This window comes from Octopus bimaculoides, chromosome 29, assembly GCF_046866305.1.
Source record: "Octopus bimaculoides isolate indiv1 chromosome 29, ASM4686630v1, whole genome shotgun sequence".
Taxonomy (NCBI): Eukaryota; Metazoa; Mollusca; class Cephalopoda; order Octopoda; family Octopodidae; genus Octopus; species Octopus bimaculoides.
This window is the reverse complement of record NC_142956.1, coordinates 16,980,712-17,002,279: the sequence shown is the minus strand read 5'-3', so window position 1 is coordinate 17,002,279 and position 21,568 is coordinate 16,980,712. Positions and strand designations below refer to the sequence as shown.

At 35.5% G+C, this 21,568-nt stretch overlaps 1 protein-coding gene across 4 annotated transcripts in view; it reads left to right on the top strand.

The window, feature by feature from the left end:
* LOC106883702 (uncharacterized) overlaps positions 1-21,568 on the top strand; it is a 100,903-nt gene that overhangs the window by 55,800 nt on the left and 23,535 nt on the right. For all 4 annotated transcript variants that reach the window (XM_089344903.1, XM_089344905.1, XM_089344904.1 and 1 more), the window contains 20 exons: positions 725-796; positions 2,130-2,201; positions 2,624-2,695; positions 3,813-3,884; positions 4,811-4,882; positions 5,814-5,885; positions 7,227-7,298; positions 8,130-8,201; positions 9,196-9,267; positions 10,481-10,552; positions 11,124-11,195; positions 12,174-12,245; positions 13,529-13,600; positions 14,011-14,082; positions 15,450-15,521; positions 15,925-15,996; positions 17,767-17,838; positions 18,174-18,245; positions 18,534-18,703; positions 20,044-20,135. In XM_089344903.1, the coding sequence (XP_089201029.1) occupies positions 725-796; positions 2,130-2,201; positions 2,624-2,695; positions 3,813-3,884; positions 4,811-4,882; positions 5,814-5,885; positions 7,227-7,298; positions 8,130-8,201; positions 9,196-9,267; positions 10,481-10,552; positions 11,124-11,195; positions 12,174-12,245; positions 13,529-13,600; positions 14,011-14,082; positions 15,450-15,521; positions 15,925-15,996; positions 17,767-17,838; positions 18,174-18,245; positions 18,534-18,703; positions 20,044-20,135 (1,558 nt within the window). The remainder of the gene's footprint in view (positions 1-724; positions 797-2,129; positions 2,202-2,623; positions 2,696-3,812; positions 3,885-4,810; positions 4,883-5,813; positions 5,886-7,226; positions 7,299-8,129; positions 8,202-9,195; positions 9,268-10,480; positions 10,553-11,123; positions 11,196-12,173; positions 12,246-13,528; positions 13,601-14,010; positions 14,083-15,449; positions 15,522-15,924; positions 15,997-17,766; positions 17,839-18,173; positions 18,246-18,533; positions 18,704-20,043; positions 20,136-21,568) is intronic.

The following is a 21,568-nucleotide window of genomic DNA, read 5'->3' as shown; positions in this document are numbered from 1 at the left end:
TCTTATTTTGTCTTTCACTTTCTTTTTCTCATGATTTCTCTATAGTTTCCCTTTCGTTATCATTCGCTCGATTCTCTATTCGTCTAAATTCTATATTATTTAAATCGAAACCAAATCTGCTTAGAAAATTTTCGACATCCTCATCCATGTCCTCATCACCGTCATACTTCTCATTTTCATTGTCATCTTTCTCAATCATAAACTTAATCACGTTAATCATTGTCCTCTGTATCATCAACATCATTCATTAACACACAATACCGCCATCAGTTGCAGAATCTTCAACACTATCATCATAATTGCAAACATTAACATTCCCTCAAACATCATCATAATCAATATCGTATTCAGCATCAACATAGACATGCTAACCACCGTCATTACCAGAATAATAAACAATAATTAACAACATCCCCATCATCATCGTTAATCATCACTATACACCATATACACTTCTCTTACTCGCCAATTCATATTCTTCACTAACACCACCACAATGTCCACTATCAATACTACCACCACCATTATTCTTATAATCCACCTCTTCCCCTTCATCATCTTCATCGTTATTATCATCATCATCGTTATCAGCATCATCATCATGAACATCATCATCAACGCCATGAACTTTATGGGATTAATAACCATCGTATTCTACTTTCTATCGCTTCCATCCACTAATTACTTGTCAAAAATATGTTCTATACAATTTCTTATGTTACAGATACATGCAATCTAATGAGATCAAGGAAATCAAATCAGACGCCTTCCAGAGTCTCTCCAGTTTACAATACCTGTAAGTTGAATCAGTTTGTTTGATAGGATTTCATTGACGATACAGTTCTAAATCTCTAATATCTTCCCAGCTTTCATTTTAAGCACCCTCACTCGACATCCCGAAGATGTGTTTTATTGTTTGTGGATCTGTGTGTGTGAGTATGTGCTCGTTTGTTAGTCAAGCGATTTATGAGAGCGTGAGAGTGCAGGGGAATCATTTGGTGTATGTTTCTGTCCATGTGTAAAATCTGTGTCTGTGTATTTTTACATGATTATGTCTATCAAGGTGAGTGAAAGCCTGTTCCTTGCTTTGATGAGTGTGTGACAATTAAGGAGAAAATTTAGAGTGAACGGGTCTATATACATACACACACAAACGCACACGCACACATACACACACAAACGCACACGCACACATACACACACACATTTGTTGATGAGAGTTGAAACATGGTCTGGTTTTCACACTTGCTATTATAGTATTCAAACATTAAAAGATATTTTTGCAATGCTCATTAAATTCATTTACCGCTTTCATACGTCCGTCGTAATCACCAGATTTCTAAATGTATTTAACTGGCAGTTGAATTCTTCACGACTACAGTACACCCTAGAATGAGTGAATGCGCTAATTGAACTATATGGACATTACAAAATATATTTAATGTTCCATTGCTCCTTCTACTCATTTGTCTTCTGTTTTAAACGTTGTTGTTGTTGTTTCTCTTTTCTCTATCTCCTACTGCAACCCGCTCCCTCACTTCTGTCTCTTCCTTATCGTTTTCTTTCTTCTACATCCTTCAAAATTTTCATCACGCTTTTTTTTCAATTTCTTTATGCCGTTGTCTCAAGTTTCACATAATTTTTTCTGAACATGTTTTATATTTTTAATTCTTCATGATTAATCTCATCCTATTCATCCTCAACATAATCAATATAATCAACCTCACAAATATTTGCACAATCTTACATCACCGTCAAAACAATATTCATCTATCTATTCATCATTATCTCCGCAAGAAACACCACCAGCATCACAGTCATCATCGAAATCATTGTCAGCATCACTGTAATTCTCCTCATCGACTTCATTATCACAAATATCACCCTCACCATCATCAGCAATAGCAATATTATCTTTATCAGCATTACCACCATCCTCCTGTCCTGCGTCTCATCTCCATATTCATCATTACCAGCACCAGCACCTCCATTCTCCTCTTACTACACCTCATTATTATCGTCACCATTATCTACTTTGTTTTTCCTTCCACCAAATATTCGTTTAACGATATTTTATGTTATACAACTCTTCCATAATTTCTATAATCAAATAATATTTTACGTTACAGTTATTTGCAAAATAATAAAATCGAAACAATTGAAGTAACAGCTTTCCATGACCTGACCGGTTTGCGGTTAATGTAAGTTTGATACATTTTCTTGATAATATTTCATTGTCAATGTTCTACTAAATCTTTAAAATCTCCCCATTCTTTTTTCGCTTCCTACATTCGCAACGTCTTTCGATAGAAATATGTGATTGTTTGTGAATGTCTTTAAATATGTGTGTCTGGTAAATATGTGTGGTTGTTTCCAGTTCATATTCATCACTACCAACGCCACCACCACAACGTCCACTATCAACTCTACCACCACCATTATCCTTCTACTCCATTTCCTCCTCCTCATCATCATCATCATCATTATCATCATCATTATGAACATCATCACCAGCACCATGGGCTTTATGAAACTAATCATGATCGTGGTCTACTTTCCATCTCATCCATCATCTAATTGTTTGTCAAATGCAATTTCTTATTAACTCAATTTTATGTTCCAGATACTTGAGTGATAATAATATAAGAGAAATCAAAGCAGACACCTTCCGAAGTCTGTCCAGTTTAACAAATCTGTAAGTTGAATAAGTCTTTTTTATAGGATTTCATTGGCGATATATTTCTAAATCAGTAATATGTTACCATCCTCCATTTTAAGCCCTCCACCTCACCGTCTTTCCAAATATGTGCCTTCTTGTTGGTGAATCTATGTCTAAGTGTGTGTGTGTATTTATGAGATGAATGAGGGCGTGATAGTTCAGCGGAATCATTTAGTGCATGCATATATATGTTTCTATGTCTAAAATCTCTATCTGTCCAAAATGTTTTTTTTTGTATGTTTATGTCTGTGAATGTGAGTGAGGGCCTGTTTCTCTTTTTCTTTATCTTCTACTGCATCCCACTCCATCTCTTCTGTCTCTTCATCATCTTTTTTCTCCTACACCCTTTAAAATTTTATCCGAGCTCTTCCTTCACTTTATTCCGTTGCCTCGACTTTCACATAATCTTTCTACCTATTGTTTTATATTTTCAATTCTTCATGATCAGTTTCATCATCAATATTATCAATCTCACAAACATTTGCACAATCTACATGACCGTCGAAACTATCGTTATCGATCTATACATCATCATCTTCAACAGAAACGTCACCAGCAGCACAATCATCATCAAAATCATCGTCAGCATCACCGTAGTTCTCCTCATCAACATCACTATTACAAATATCACCTTCATCATAATCGCTATTAATAATATGACCTTCATCAAAGCGGCGAGCAAGCAGCATCCTTAGCACGCCAGGCGAAATGCTTAGCGGTATTTTGCCCGTCGTTACGTTCTCAGTTCAATTTCCACCGAGTTCGACTTCACCTTTCATCCTTTCGAGACGTAACATTTGAGTACTGGGGTCGATGTAATAGTCTACCTGCCTTCCCCAAATTTCAGGTCTTGTGCTTATAATAAAAAGGATTATCTTCATCAACATTACCATCGACCTCCTATCTTTCGTCTCATCGCCATATTCATCATTACCAGCACCACCACCTCCATCCTACTCTTACTCCTCCTCCTTATTACCATCACCATTATCTACTTTGCTTTTTCTTCCACCAAATATTCGTTTAACGATAACATTTTATGTTATACAACTCTTCGATACTTTCTCCTGTCAATTAATATTTTCTGTTACAGATATTTGCACAATAATGGTATCGAAAAAATTGACGAAACAGCCTTCCATGACCTGACCAAATTGCAAACACTGTGAGTTGGATAAAGCTTGTTGATAATATTTCACAGATAATGTTCTACTAAATCTTTAAAATCTCCCCATTCTTTTTCGATCCAGGTCCTTGTTCCTCGCTACATTCTCACGGTCTTTTGGTAGAAATGTGTGATTGATTGTGTCTGTAAATATGTATCTGTGTACGAATCTGAATATATATTGGCATGTAAAACATTTCCTTTCCACCCAACCCCGATAGTTCTTATCCATTCAAGCTCTTCTTCCTTTACTACTACTACTACTACTACTACTACTACTACTACTACTACTACTACTATTACTTCTTCTCCTTCTTCTCCTTCTTCTTTTTTCTCGTTCTTCTTCTTCTATAATTCTTCCGCTTCATTTTTCTTCTGCTCATCCTCCTCCTTTCTTTGTTTTTCACTTCCTTTTTCTCATGCTTTTTTATAGTTTCTCCTTTCTCTTTTCGATTCTCTATTCGTCTAAATCTTATTCAATGTAAATCGAAACCAGATCTGCTTAGAAAATTGTCGACGTCCTGGTCCATGTCCTCATCGTCGTCATACTTCTCATTTTATTCCTCACCTTCCTCAATGATAAACTTCTTCGAGTTCGTCATCTTGAGAACCATAACATCATAGTCATTAACAGATCTACTATATACTCTTCCCTACTGTCTCTTCTCCATATTCATCACAACCACCGCCAAAACATCCGCTATCAACTCTACCGCTACCATCATCCTTCTACTGCAGGTCCGCCTCCTCCACATCATCATAATTATCATCATCATCATGAACATCATCACCAGCGCCATGAACTTTATGGAATTAATCATCATCATATTCTACTTTCCATCGCTTCCATTCTCTGATGATCGAAAGCAAATTTTGTCACAAATATGTTCCATGCAATTTCTTATTGACTCCGTTTTCTGTTCCAGATACTTGGGTTCTAATAACATCGTTGAACTCAAAGAAGACATCTTCCGGAATCTCTACAGTTTAATATATTTGTAAGTTGAGTAAGACATTTTATAGGATTTCATTAAAGATATATTTCTAAATCTGTAATATCTTGACATCCTTCATTTTAGATTCCCTCACCACTCTTTTCAATGATGTTTTTATCTGTGAAATATTATTGTTTGTGGATCTGTGTGCATCGGAGTGTGTCCATTTATTAGACATGCGATGTATGGGTGCGTGATAGTTCAGGGAAATCATTTAGTGCATGCTTTTCGAAAATTTGTCTCTGTCAAAATTGAATGTTTTATATGTTGATGTCTATGAATATGAGTGATGATTTGTTCCTTGGATTTGAAATATATGAAGATGTGATGTGATGTGATGACATTTTCATTCTCAATCATAACTTTCGTTGATTTCATCATTGTCTTTTCATCATCACCATTATACATTAACACACAATACCACCATTAGATGCAGAATCTTCAACACAATGGCCATCATCGCCAAGATTAACATCCCAACGAATATCATTATAACCATTATCATATTCAGCATCACCATGGACATGTTAACCACCTTCATTATCAGAATACTCAACATTAACATCGACCCCATCATCAGCATCATCACATCTTCGTCATCATCAATACACACACCCTATACTCTTCTCTCCGATGTCCACTTCATATTCACCACTGCCAACGCCACAATGTCCACTATCAACTCTACCACCCCCATATTCCTTTTACTCCTCCTCCTCCTCCTCCTCCTCCTCCTCCTCATCATCATCATCATCATCATCATCATCATTATCATCATCGTTATCATGAACATCATCATCAGCGCCATGAACTTTATAGAATTAATGGTCATCGTATTCTACTTTCCATCGCTTCTATCATCTTATTGTTTAGACTAAATTTTGTCACAAATATGTTCCATGCAATTTCTTGTTAACTCCGTTTTATGTTCCAGAGTTTTGAGTGTTAATAGCATCGTAGAAATCAAAGAAGATACCTTCCGAGATCTCTCCAGTGTACAATATGTGTAAGTTGAATAAGTCTTCTTGAAACGATTTCATTTGCAACATATTTCTAAATCTTTAATATCTTGCTGTCCTTCATTTTAAGCTACCTCACTCGTTATTCCAAAGATGTGCTTTATTGTCTGAAAATCTGGATGTCTGAGTATGTTCCCATTTATTAGATCTGAGATGCATAAGAGCGTGATAGATTAGGGGATTCCTTTAGTGCATGCTTGTGTATGTTCTTGTCTATTTGTAAAATCTGTCCGTATTGAAACTGTATCTTTTTGTATGTTAATGTCTGTTAATGTCTGTGAGTGTAATTGAGGGCCTATTCCTTGGATATGAAATATATGAGTGTGTGACAATTAACGGAAAACATTACAGCAAATGGCTTTATGCATATATCTATATGTGTGTGTGTGTATGTATGTTTGTATGTATGTTTGTATGTATGCATATATATAAATATGTGTGTGTCTTTCTCTGTTTTTGTGTGCATGTGCGTGTGTATCAAAATGTCTGTGTAACTTGTTCTGTATAACATGTGCGGTGTTTACACCTACAGCTGAATAGACTGTGCTTCTTCTATTTCTTCTGGTTGTTACTGTTGTCCTTCTTTTTCTTCTTCTTTTTTCCTCCTTCATTTCCTTCTTGATCTGCTTTTCTTATGAGATTCCATCAATTCTATTTCTATATTCCGTGGCCATCTCTCTCTAAATCTCTACCCAAATCCTTCTTATTATTCTCTTGCCATTGGTGTCTTCGTGAATGTTTCTGAGTGGGGATCACTGTACATGCACGTGCATGTATGTTCGTGTGTGCCTCAGACCTGAGACCTTGAACCTATGTTTGTGAACCTCTCTCTTTGATTCTCTCTCCCACTCTCTCTCTCTCTCTCTCTCTCTCTCTCTCTCTCTCTCTATCTATCTATCTATCTATCTATCTCTCTCTATCTCTCTCTATCTCTCTCTAATCTCATGTGTTCGCTTTGAGTGTGTGTATTTATGTGGCTGGGTATGACTGTTTCGGTGTTTGTGTTCTTCCTTTACTCTTTCTTCTTCTTTCTTCCTTTCTTTCTTTTCTTCATCTACTTCCTTTCTGTTGATGTGTATCTTCTTCTGTCCCCTTGTTTTTTCTCTTTCTTCTCTTTGGTTTCCTTCTACTCCAACCCCACCCACCCTTCTACGATTTTTTTTCGGTCTCCTTTTCTCTTCCATTTACTACATCTTCTTTTTTTCAAATTTTAAACTTTTTCCAATCTAATTTCTATCATATCACGTTTCTCCTCAATTCTGTTTGTTCCTTTTTTCATCACGAATCAGCTCCTTACAAATTCTATTCCACTTAATTATTTTTGACAGGAATTTGGGTGATAATAATCTCAAAGAAATCAAAGTAAACGCATTCCGAAGTCTATCTAAATTGACAAAACTGTAAGTTAAATATTTTTTTATATTACTTCAATGACGATATATAGCTAAATATGTAATGAGTCCCCATATTTCATTTTAATCTTCCTCACCCGCCTTTACTCATTTTAACACTTTCTGTCCAAAGTGAGTGTTACTGAGAGTGCGATAATTGAGGGAAATCGCATAATGCAGGCATGCAACTGTAACTGGTCGAAATTGTAATGACAATCTGGATACTTGACTGATGAAAGAAGGCCACGAATGACCTATGCTTTTTTTCCTGTCCGCCTTTCTATCGTCTATCTGTCCTGATGTTTTATTTCCTCTATCGCGCTGTTGTTCCATCTTATGGAAAGGAAAGACACCTCTTCACACACAAACACACACTTTGGCACATATATATATATATATATATATATATATATATATATATATATATATATATATATATATATATATATATAATATTATATAAATAATATTATTTGCTATTTATTGACTATGTGGTTTTTTGATTTTTGGAATAGGTTTTTTGTGGTATATTCGTTTTTCATGATGTTTTGAGTGACATTTTTCATCGTTGAATTTGTTAATAGTTGGTTTTTCTCTAAATTATATATGTACTATATATTGGGAAATTTGATTTTGAATTGCTAAATTGAATTTTCCCTGTAAGCTGGAATTGTATTCCCTAACATTATTATTATTATATATATCATTTTCTAACAATATTTTACAGTTCATCAGAAAACACTTCTCGTCGTCTTACATTATATTTTATAAACATTTGCTGATAATATTTTACAATAATCCTCTCTAGATAACCTCATCAACTAACATTTTATATTACAGACATTTGAATGAAAATAAAATCGAGAAAATCCAAGTAGGAACTTTTGATGAGCTTCCCAGTTTAAGATATCTGTAAGTTGGCTAAGTCTTGTTGAAAATATTTCATTGAGAATATATTACTAAGTATTAAATATTTCCCTTTTTTGTAATGCGTACCGACCTTGCATCTCTTTACATTCTCAATCTCCTCAGATAGAAATCTGTGATTGTTTGTGAATGCCTGTAAATAAGAGTGTCTGTGAGTGTGTCTGAATATAAATGCATTGGTACGTATAGCATTTTGTTTAGGTACATGAATATATATATATATATATATCTGTGTGTGTGTCTCTGTCTGTGTCTCTGTGTATCTTTTTTATAAGCGAATCTCTAAGAGTGTATCTATTTGTGTTTCTGTTTCTATCTGTATATGATTTACTTTGTTTATATCTCGAACAACGTTGTTTACCATCCATGGCTCTCCCTAGTAATTGCATATTTTAGGAGTACATTATTAATATGAATGTATTTTAGACTTCTTTTCCACCTCCTCGCTCTTTCTCGCGTTTGACTTGTCCATTTTCTACTTTCTTTCAAATATTCCTCCTTCCACTACTACTATTCTCCTTCTTAAACTTATTCTTCTTATTTTCCTGCTTCTATTTCGTCTTCTTAATTTTCTACACTCCCTTGTTCTATTTTGTCTTTTTTCTTCCCTTTTTTTTTTCGCTTTTCTTGCTTTTGCATATTATTTTTCTTCTTTTTTTCATACTCTTCTTGCTTCTGTTACTCCACCCTTTTCTCCTACTCCTCCTTCTCCTTATTTTTTCTTATTATTTTTCTCCCTCTTCTTTCTTTTGCATTTCCTCCCTACTCCCCCTCCTCCCCCTCCTCCGCCGTCTTCTTCTTCTTAATCATCATCTCCATCTTTTCTGTCTTTTCTCCTGCACCTATTTATTTCCCATCTTTAATTTTCTTCATTTAATCCTTTCATTTATCTTTCAGTTCAGTTAATTCTACAACTTGTTTTAATTCTGCTTCATTATCGCCATCTTATAATTTTATTTCACACAATTATTTATGACAGGAATTTGCGTGGTAATAATATCAAAGAAATCAAATTAGAAACATTCCGAAATCTTCCCACTTTAACAGAACTGTGAGTTGAATAATACTATTTTTATATTACTTCATTGACGATTTATTGCTAAATATGTAATGGGTTCTCACACTACATTTTAATTTTCCTCACTCACCATTATCTAGTCTAACACTTTCTGTCCAAAGTGTGTATTACTGAGAATATGATAATTAAGGGCAAGCAGGTATTGCATGCATATATATGTATGTGTGTGTCTCTGTGTCTGCGACTCTGTGTCTGTGTGTGTGTATGTATGAAGGGGTGTCTCCCTTTGTGTATGGATGAGTTTATGCGAGTGTTTCAATATCTGTGCGTATTTCGGACGGTGTATCATGTACCGTGTTACCTCTCGATCACCGCTCATTGCACTTCCCCTTCAGCTCCTCTACCGCCTCCTCCTGCGTCTACAAAACCTAAGCAATAGCTGAAAAAAACAGCAGGTTATACTACTACTACTACTACTACGTGAACAACAGCAGTGGTGGTGGGAGTAGTAGTAGTAGTAGTAGTAGTAGTAGTAGTAGTAGTAGTAGTAGTAGTAGCAGCAGCAGCAGCAGCAGCAGCAGCAGTAGTAGTAGTAGTAGTAGTAGTAGTAGTAGTAGTAGTAGTAGTAGTGCCGTTGTTGCGCTGAGAGAGAATTTGACCACCGATCACAGATTTGTGAAAGATTTCGTCCGTTGGGGTATCCCTTGTGTAGAAAGTATGAGGGAATGTGAGTGTATCGGGGGATTTCTGAGTCTGTCTGGCTGTTTGTGGGTCTGTGTGATTGTGCGATTGCGTCAGTATAAGATTTTTTTTTTCTTTTCTGTTCTTTCGAAAACATCATCGTTTTCTTTAGCACCATCATCATCATCATCATCATCATTGCCACAATAATCGTCATCAGTATCGTTACCACGAACTTCATCATCATCACCAGCAACAGCATTAGCATCACCAACCTTACCACTATTCTCCTACCCACATCCACTTCCTTATATTCACCCACACCACTACGACCACTTCCATCACCATCCTTCCCTCCCGATTCATTCTCCCATTCTTAATATTGTCACCATCATTCTCATCTACTTTCTTTCTCCTACATCAATTGTTTATCAATATTTTCCAGTTTATGAGAAAACACTTCTCACCATCTTACATTCTATTTTATGAACACTTCACTGATAATAATGTTTTACAATAAAATTTCTCTCTACGAAATCATATCAACTAACATTTTATGTTACAGATATTTGCATGAAAATAATATCGAGAACATCCAAGTAGGAACTTTCGATGATATTCCCGGGTTAAGATTTCTGTAAGTTGAATAAGTCTTGTGGATAATATTTCACTGGCAATATATTATTATTTAATATCTTCCCATTTTGTATCGCATGCCGACCTTGTTTCTCTTTTCCTTCACTTATTCTTCCTTCTGCTACTACTTCTTCCTTCTACTTGCAATCCTGCTATTTACTCTACGTCTGTTTCATTATTGTCATCTTATTCTTTATTTTCTACGCATCCTACTTACTTTTAACTTCTTTCACATCTAATCCCATTTCATCGTCTTTTACATTTCACATTCACGTTTCCAACCGACTTGTCAATCTTTTACTTCTTCTTTCTGCTCTTGTTCTGTCTGTTTCTTTTCCTGAGCCTTCTTCTCTTTCTTCTTCTTCAACTCCAACCCCACCTTCGCTTCTACGTCTTTTCACTCTTCTTTTTATTCTTCTCATTTTCATTCACCATCTCTTTCCAAGCTTCACACTTTTTTTCAGTCTGTCGTCTCAAATTTCATTCAGATCACGTTTCTCCTGAATTCTTTTCGTTTCTTCATCAACAATCAGCTCGCTAAAAATTCCACTTAACTCAATTTTATTTCACAGGTATTTGAGTGGAAATTCGATAAAAGAATTCAAGGTAGAAACATTCCGAAATCTTTCCAGTTTAACATTTCTGTAAGTCGGATAATACTTTTTTATATTACTTCATTGACGATATATTGCTAAATATGAAATGAGTTCCCATCCTTCATTTTAATCTACCTCATTCGCCTTTACCTATTCTAACAGTTTCTGACCAAAGTGAATATTACTGAGAGTGTGATAAATGAGGAAAAACACGTATTGCATGCATTTATATGTGTGTGTGTGTGTGTGTGTGTGTGTGTGTGTGTGTGTGTGTGTGTGTGTGTGTGTGTGTGTGTGTGTGTGTGTGTGTGCGCGCGCGTGTATTCTACTCATCCTGCTTCTTTTTGAGCTTCTACTTTCTTCTTTGTCTCCTTTTTATTCTCCTTTTTCTTCACCATTCTCTTCCAAATTTTAATCATTTTTTTCAGTTCGTCGTCTCATATTTTGTAGTTTTCTTCTTCTTTTCGTTTCTGTTTTATCGACAATCTCATTTCTTCATGATCGCCACCACCAACATTACCATCGTTATAATCATCCGCACTAACTTCAACACCCGTAACTTTACCCTCATCAACATATTCATTATCATCGTCAACAGAAACAGCACCACGTTCACAGTCGTAATCCAAATCATTATCATCGTCACTATAATTATCGTCATCAGCATCGTTATCACGAACTTTATCTCCATCATCAGCAACAATATTATCTTCCTCAACACTACCACCATCCCCCTTCCCACAGCCTCTTCCTTATACTCACCAACACCACCACGGCCAACTTTATCATCACCCTTCTCCTCCGCATCTTCATTCCCACAATATTAATATCATCTCCATTCTCATCTACATTCCTCCTCCTCCTCCAAGTAATTGTTTAGCCATAATATTTCACATTTAATCAAAAAACAGTTCAAGACATTTTCTAATCAGCCAAATTTTATTCTATAGTCATTTCGGTGATAATAATATTATACAGTAATACTCCTCTCTACGTAATCATATCCACTAATATTTTATGTTACAGATATTTGAATGAAAATGATATCGAGAAAATTCAAGTTGGAACTTTCGATGATCTGCTCAGTTTAAGATATCTGTAAGTTGGATGAGTTTTAGTCATAATGTTTCCTTGACAATATATTACTGAATATTTGATATTTTCCCATTTTGTACCGCGTGCCGTCCATGCTTCTTTTTACATTTTCAATCTCCTTAGAAATATGTGATTGTGAATGTCTGTAAATATGAGCGTCTGTGAGTGTGTCTGAATATAAATGTGCATTGGCATGTACAACATTTTCTGTATGGACGTGAATACATATATGCATGTGTCTTTTTGTATGAGCCAATCGATAGGGGTGTATCGATTTGTTTGTATTTCCATCTGTATGATATTTACTGTGTTTATCTCTCAATCAACGCTGATTACCATCCAAATTCTCCCTTGTAATTACATATTTAAGAGTTCGTTATTAATGTTTTTATATCTTCCAGCATTTATCAATTTTCCTTCTTCTTCTCCTACTTCTTCCTTTTCTTCTTCTCCTCCTCCCTTTCGTCCTTCTCCTACTTCTTCTTCGTCTATTCAATTAAATTTGTCGTATTATTCAGCACAAATTTTGGCTTTCAAGGTTTTTCCACAAACTGTAACATTATTTACCATTTTGCCCCAAAAATGCGATGATATTTTTCTTGGAATACCACGTTAAATTTTCGAAGTTTCCTTTAATCAAGGCTTCCCTATTTTCTCCACGTATTTGCATTAATTATCGTAATATCATTGCTCATATGCAAACTGAGAGCCAAATTATTCATTTTTATGGAAAAAAATTTCTTTTCTGAGACTCAACACGGATTTCTGTTCACAATACAGTCTTGCCAGAATTTCCTTCGTTCGACCATTTTTGTTTCGCTCTACAATGTGAGCTTTTTGTCCGATTTTTCCAGTGAAAACATTTTAGACTTTAAAACGGTCAGTCTGCATTTATAGTATGGATTCAGTCTGGACAGTTTTTTTTTTATCTTATCTGTTACAGGTCTTTTATCTTATAAGTTACACATGAATATGAGAGCAATCTTTTCAATTTTATCTGCATCATGTCTTACATTTACAATCCTCTGCCATTCTTCTGCTACTGCCTGTAGTTTTTTTGCTTCTTGTTGTTCTTCTTCTCTCTGTTTCTTTTCCTCCTTTCTTTGTTCCCCTACTCCACCCGGATCTCCTCTTCTAGCATTTTTCTATCTTCTTTATATTCTTCTCTTCTACCTTCACCATCTTCATCCAAATTTTAAGCTTTTTTTCTTCTTTTTACTGAATTCGTTTTCTTCATCAGTAATGTGTTCCTTACAAATTCTACTTAACTCAATTTCATTTGACAGGAATTTGAGTTTTAATGATATCAAAGAAATGAAAGGAGAAATATTCCAGAATCTTTCCAGTTTAACAACTCTGTAAGTTGAATCAGCCTTGTTTATAGTATTTCATTGACGACAAATGTTTTGATATGTAAAGTCTTTCCATACTTCATTTTAATCTCTCTTACCTGCCTTTTTCTCTACTATAAATCTCTGTCGAAAATGTGTTATTGAGAGTGTGACAATTGACTGCAAATATGTAGTGCAGGCATATATATATATATATATATATATATATATATATATATATATACACAAATATATATTCAGGACAAGCGAGTAAGAATACAGGTCGCCACTACCATTATCCCCAATATCGTCATCCAATTTATCATCGTCGTAATCTACTCTGCATCTCTTCCATCATCTAATTGTTTAGACATCATATTTAATATTCTGTTACAAACCTGATCCATACAAGTCCTTAACATCATTTTATTTTACAGGTTTTTAAGTGGAAATAATCTGAAGAAAATCAAAGGAGAAACCTTCCAATATCTTTCTAAGTTAACAACTCTGTAAGTTTAATAATTCATGTTAATTGTATTTCATTGACGATATATTTCTAAATGTATAAGGATTCCCATATTTCAATTCAAACTCACTCGCCCATCCTTCCCTATACTATCACAAACACACACACACATTTTCTGTTTCTCTCTCTCTCTCTCTCTCTCTCTCTCTCTCTCTCTCTCTCTTCTCTCTCTCTCTCTCTCTCTCTCTCTCTCTCTCTCTCTGCTTCTGTCTCTTTCCCTCCTCCTGTCTCTTTCCAATGGTGTGTGTAAATTGTTGGAGAGTGAATGTGAGTGTGGACCCATTTCTAAGTTTGGATATATGCGAGTTTGATACTTTAGGGAAAATATTTTGTGGACGCATGTGCTCAAATGTATATGAAGCTTTTGAACAAACTCAAGCATTCCCTGAAACATGCTTTTGCTTTTCTCAGACAAGCCAAATTTCTGCTAGGGTCAGGTGGTTAATACACAAAAAAACCGTTGACTTGCCGTGTCCCTCAATCATGTATTGTGAGTGATAAAAATAAAATATCCAGTCAACATCATGGTGTTTGGAGTGATCGCTGGTGATGGCAACGTTATGCCTCCAGTCATCTTCCCACACAGCTTCAGACTCCACACGGAAGCCTACATCAAGTGCCTGGAGGTGGTAGTGTTGCCCTGGTTGAAGAGAGTCTGCTGGAAGAATCTATATCTTGCAACAGAACTTTGCACCATGCCACACATGCAGGACAACTCTGTTATGGCTGTTACGCAATATCTGCAACCACATCACAACCACAGCCGCCATCGTCCTTATTAATGTCTTCGTCTTTCACATCATCACTGTTATCATTTTTGCATCAGTTTTATATTTATCTACCATCAACATCGTCAGCTTCAACATTATCCTCTTCATCAGCGTCATCTATTACCATTAAACATCACGATCAGAGGCACAATCTTCAACGCCATTCCCATCATCGCCAGCAGAAACAGCACCACCAACATCATTATCCACAATATCATACTTATCATCACACTAAACGTGCTAATTAGCAAAATTAGCAGGATAATCATCGTTAACAACATCACACCGCGTTATCGGGATCATAACATCAGCGTCATCAAAAACTGCCATCATATTTCCATGCGTTGCACTTCATCATCCTCACAGCTACCACCACAAACACCACCACCACAAACACCACCACCACAAACACCACCACCACAAACACCACCACCACCATTATCCCCATCATCGTTGTCCAATTCATCATCATAGTAATCTACTCTGCAGCTCTTCTGTATTCCAATTGTTTAGACATGATATTTACTATTGTGTCACGAACCTGATCCATATAAGTTCTTAACTAACTTTTCTTTTGCAGGTATTTGGATGGTAATGATATGAAGGAAATCAATGGAGAATCATTCCAATATCTTTCAGGCTTAAAAACTCTGTAAGTTGAATAATTCGTGATTATTGTATTTCAATGAAGATATATTTCTAAATACGTAATGATCCCCATGTTTCATTTTAAACTCCCTCACTCGTCCTTCCCTATACTATAACTTTCTCTCTTTCTTGCTCTCTCTCTCTCTCTCTCTCTCTCTCTCTCTCTCTCTCTCTACTTTATCTTCCTTCATTTTTGTTCTTTTTTATTTTCTTCTACTACTTCTTAATTTTATTTTTCTCCTCTTTCTCCTACTTCTTCCTCTGACTCCTCTCATGTTCGTTCTTCTCATCCTCCTTATATCAGTTTATATTCCTTACCTTACATCTAATTTTCTTCGCCGTAGTATTTAATATTTTATCACAAATCTTTTCTATTTGTTTGTTATAAACTGCATTTTACGTTACAGGTATCTACATAACAATAACATCAGGTATATTCAACGTGGTACCTTCGAAAATCTTCCGAATTTAGACAGATTGTAAGTGGGGTCACTTTTTATCGTACAATTTAATTCACCATATATCTTCTTCTTCTTCTCCTTCTTCTTCCTCCTCCTCCTCTTTCTTCTCCCTCTTCTTCTTCTTCTTCTTCTTCTTCTTCTTCTTCTTCTTCTTCTTCTTTTTCTTCTTCTCCTCTTTTCGTCTTCCTCTTCCTCTTCTTCTCCTACTCCTTATCCTTATCCTTCTTCTTCTTTTTCTTCTTTTCCTTCTTCTTCTTCTCCTTCTACTTCTCATTCTCCTTCTCCTCCTTCTTCTTCTTCTTTTTCTTGTTCTTGTTCCTTCTTCATAAGCTTCTTTATCTTTTACAGCGTCTTCTTTTCCTTCTTCTTCGTCTTCGTCCTTTACTTCATCTTCTATTTCTTCTTTAATTGTTGTTTTTCTTCTTCCTCTTTCACTTCCTCTTTCACTTCCTCTTTCACTTCCTCTACTCCTTGTTCTTTTCTTCTTCTTCTGTTACTACTACTACCTTTCCTTCTACGCTTATTTATTTCCATTCTTTCCCTTATTTCTTTTATCTTTGACTTATTGTAATTCTGCTACGTATTTTTCTTCTGTTTCCTTATCCTCATCTTATCCTTCGTTTTCCACTTACCCTTCTTTTGGAGTTTCTTTCAGATTTCACCCTACTTCATCCGCTTTTTTTCTGCATTGCCGTTTCCCATTATCTCTTATACCACTTGTTCTTTATTGTTGTTGTTCTCTCTCTGTGTTCTCTTTTTTTCTCTTCCTTCTTATCTTCGTCCTCCTTCTACTTCACACTGTTCTGCCTTTCTGCCTCCTTTCCGTCTTCTTTTTATTCTTCTCCTCTTCCTTCACTATCTGTTATCATATATTAAACATTTTTCCTTCCATTATTTACATTATTTACATTTGACGGATATTTGTCCTCATCTTGTTTGTTGTTAACACAACGTTTCGGCTGATATACCCTCCAGCCTTCGTCAGGTGTCTTGGGGATTAATAATAGTAATAATAATAATAATATAATAATAGTAACATCGTTAGGAATGAGAACCCAGGTTCGAAATTGCCCCAAGACACCTGACGAAGGCTGGAGGGTATATCAGCCGAAACGTTGTGTTAACAACAAACAAGATGAGGACAAATATCCGTCAAATGTAAATAATGTAAATAATTCCTCATCTCTTAAATATAAAACTGTATTTTTCCTTCCGTCGACTCAAATTTCATCCCCATCATGTTTTTCTTGCTCTCTTTTATATTTTATTTTCTATTGATACTCTCATCTTATTCATCTTCACCGTCCTCGACATTACCATCTTCATAGTCTTCTGTACAAGCTTTAACACCCTTACCTTTATCGTCATCAACATATTATCATCGTCAACAGAAACAGCACCAGCTTCACAGTCGTCATCAAAATCATCAGCATCATCACTATAAATGTCCTCAACAAAATCATCATCAGCAGCAGCAACATTATCTTCATTAACACTACTACCATACTCCTGTCCTCAGCATCTTCCTCACATTCATCCATACCACCACTATCACCTCCAACACTATCCTCCTCCTTTTCAATCTCAATATTATCATCATCATTATCCTCATCTCCTTTCCTTCTCTACCGAGTAAATTTTTAGCCATTATATTTTACATCTTATCATAAGACACTTCTATGCATTTTCTAATCACTAAACATTTAACTTTATAGACATTTCGATGTTAATATTATTTTACTATAAAAAACTTCGCGTTATTTTATCAACTAACATTTTATATTACAGATATTTGAATGAAAATAATATCGAGAAAATTCAAATAGGATCCTTGGATGATCTGCGCAGTTTAAGATTTCTGTAAGTTGGATAAATCTTGTTGATGTCGCATTAAATGTGAATGTTATGTAAAACCCACACAACAAAGTCTTCTTGATGTTTTGTAATTCTTATCGCTTATCATCTTCCATCTTTTGTTACTCGGATATCACAGAAGACTCTTTTCCCTTAGGATATCTAAATTAGGTTAATTATTCCTATCGTAACTACAGACAGAAAAATCATAGAGAAATAAACAACTTTGCAGTAAACAAAAGCTTTTATTCGCTTAGTTTAGACAGTATATTAAGAGGAGAAAACAGACATATTAACTTGTGCGTGTTTTAACTAATAAAATATTTGTTTCATTCTTTCAGATATTTGCAGAACAACCGAATACAAAACTCTGAAAATGGCGCGTTCTTATTCCTTCCCCGTATTTTTTCCATGTATGTACAACAAATCTTCCTTTATTGGAAAGCCAAAAGTCTCTGTATTCACATAAAAAGATGCCATCAAACTAAACTCATAAAAAAGAATCATCAAATTAAATTCATAAAAAAGACGTCATCAAATTAAATTCATGAAAAAAATGTCATCAAACTTAACTCATAAAAAGATGCCATTACTTCTATACTCTTTCTGGAATTACATTATCCTTGTTTCTTGTCAAATACAAGAGACGATACTCTATATCTCTAAAGCACATTCACTTAAAGTTCTGTTTATAATTGCAGTGACCTCAGAAACAATACAAATATGATGTGTGGATGTCATCTGTCAGCCTTGGTAAATTATGTGAACTCAACGTTCAGCAGGACTGTGAAGGTCCTGGGCGAGTGTCAGGCAGATCCAGGCAATAACCAAAACAAATTAATACCTATAATGGAATACTCGCAATGTGAAAGTTAGTAAAATCTTCCTTGTTTTTGTTGTTATTTTATTATTATTACTGACAGTACAATCGTTGAGAGGCCGGATAAAACACCTAGCGACATTTCATCCATTACGGTCTGAGTTCAATTTACGTCCTTGTCGACTCTACTTTTCATCCTCTTGGGGTGGATAAAAAGTATCAGTTGAGCCCTGCGGTTGGTGTAATGGATTGCTATTCTCTCCCAAAATTTCAGGCTCTGTGGTTTATTACCATAAAGAAAACTCCAGTATATTCTTTTCTGCTCACATTATAATGTCTTACCAACAGATATCAACAAATAAGCCATTTACCGTCCACACTTTTTGCGTATCCCTCACCATACACATTTATGAACGTATATACACATATACTATCACATACGCCCTCACACACACGTTTGCTCTGAAGCATTTAGACGGAGAGTCAATTGTACCATACAAATATGCATCGGTGCACACAAATACACAAACGCTAGAGCATACACACGCATGAACGCGCATACGCACACACTCTCACTCTCTCTCTGTCTCACTTCCACACTCTCACGTACATTCACATTCACATAACTATATAAATACGTATATATATCACCAAAACCTTCAGAGACCGACAGACTTAAAGCTCAATTAAAGTAGAGAATGGATATCATTGAAGATGTTGCGTTGGGGACGAGAGGACCATGACTGACTGATTCATGAATTGAATGATGAATCAAGCAATCGATTTGTTAATTGGTTTAATTGCTAATCAAGTAAACGAATAATAAATAAGTGCGACTATTTTGGCATACCGACCCTCCTAAAATACAACAAATTCCTCAACATCCTCAAAAGCGATGTTTGCAGAAACATTAAACTTGTTACCTTCGATTTGATTTTAATGCTTACCCTCACCATTGCTCAAGCCGAAACTTGCCTTGAATGAAATTCCAGACCCTTGCAATATTGCCCATTTACAGTTGAGTGGACTCAAAGCGAAAGCACCAGGACTATTGGTTCGGGTGTTTCACTCACGATCGCAATATCTTGGTTTCGATTGCCAGACAGGCGTTTTGTTCTCCAGTGCAAAACATTTCCTTCCACGTTGGTCCGATCCATTTTACTGTGTATCGATCATAGACAGATAAGTTTTGCGGAGACAAGTGCTACCAGCTGAAAATCGTAACATGCTTCTTTAGTCTCCATTGATAACTAAATTTCAATATGTCACATGTATTGATTCCAACATTATCACTTTTACATTTGCTTTAAAACACAAAGTAATTATTTTTTCTTATTCTTATACATTACATATTTGGTTCCTAAATATGAATATTTTATTGTATTGTATAGGTTACTCGTTATTTGAACAGAATTTGCAGTGTCAAACATGTTCAGGGTTGATGTGCAATGAATCAGAAGTGACAAACTGTATAGGCGATGAGGTAAATTGAAATGTTCCTTTCTTCCTTTTTGTTTTAATATGCTCATAACCCTCACCCAAAGCCGGTATGGCCAAGTATCTTGCATTTGTAACATGCATTTGCTAATTGTTTTCAGTGCCTATATAGTCGCAAGCAGATACACACATCCGCTCGATTTTTGACTTAGCAGATCAACAAAGATTACACATTTGAAGGGAGAGAAAGATGACCGGCAATAGGCTGGTTACAGTTTCAGCTGAGTAGACTGGAGCAGCGTAAAAGTAAGTGCCTTGTTCAAGAACACAAGGTTCCACTCGTTCCAGGAATGGAGCTCACGAACTTAAGTGTGGCTTCTTCCTTTCTCCTTCCCCAACAAACTTGGCTGTGCTTAGAGTGGTATGTATGAAGTACTTGTCCTGAGTCAAGCTGGAAGCAAGTTCCGCTGTTCAACGAGCTCAACAAGATTATTAGTGGTAGCAGCCAGCAGGATCAAGATCTCTGAACTGCACACACTCATTCCCAATTTTGGTGACCTTGAGATATTCATATCACATAGTATTTTCTATTTGAACGATTGTGTAACAGAATTATCCTGGAAATCCTTAAATTTCAAAGTACAGGCAGTTTCTGGATGTTGCACGAAGTCTGTCTGAAAGTAACAGCTGCCTACTGTGAAGTGGGTGTCCTCAGGCAATTGGTTGTGTATGTCATAACAGGTATAGGAAGGTTCAATTTCTCCTGACCTCTGGAACCTTTCTTATGGATGTCCCGATCTTTACTATTATTATTATTATCATTATTGTTATTACTATTGCTGTTGTTATTGTTTTTATTGGCTTGTATCGTTCCAAGAAATAATTATTCCATGTTTTCTTGGAGTTTATAAATTCTTATGACGTCAGCAACATACAATTCTCGGTGGTAAAAATAAAATTTCTAAAAGAAATGGAGACATTCAAAAGATCGCTTTGGTCTAATGCTAGAATGCCAGTCATGTTTACAGGAGATTTGGTATCGATACTTTCTAGCCAAAGGGCTTTTTAAAAACAATATTTATATGCTATTGTTTATAGCTTATCTACTTCAAGATCCAACGTTCCAGAAAGAATATTAATAATGTTTTCATGGTCCAATGATTCCTCTAGATCTAGGTTACTTTTCACTTCAAATTTTATGTGATTGTTTTCATTTCAGGGTTATAAAACGTGCCTAAAGAAGAGAAACAGTTTTTTGTATCCATTTATGCATATTCTGGTTATTGCCATGACTTGAATGTCTAAGTGTGGCCATTTATTTTGATTATCGTCTGTTACGAAGGGTACCGGTGTGTTCATTTCTGTTGTTGCTGGTGATTGCAATCGTGGCTGTTCGTACATTTTGCACAGAGAATTCAATGTACTTTCCCCCGAGCAAGAAGTTCTGACCGAATTATACAGAATTATAATTATTTGTCA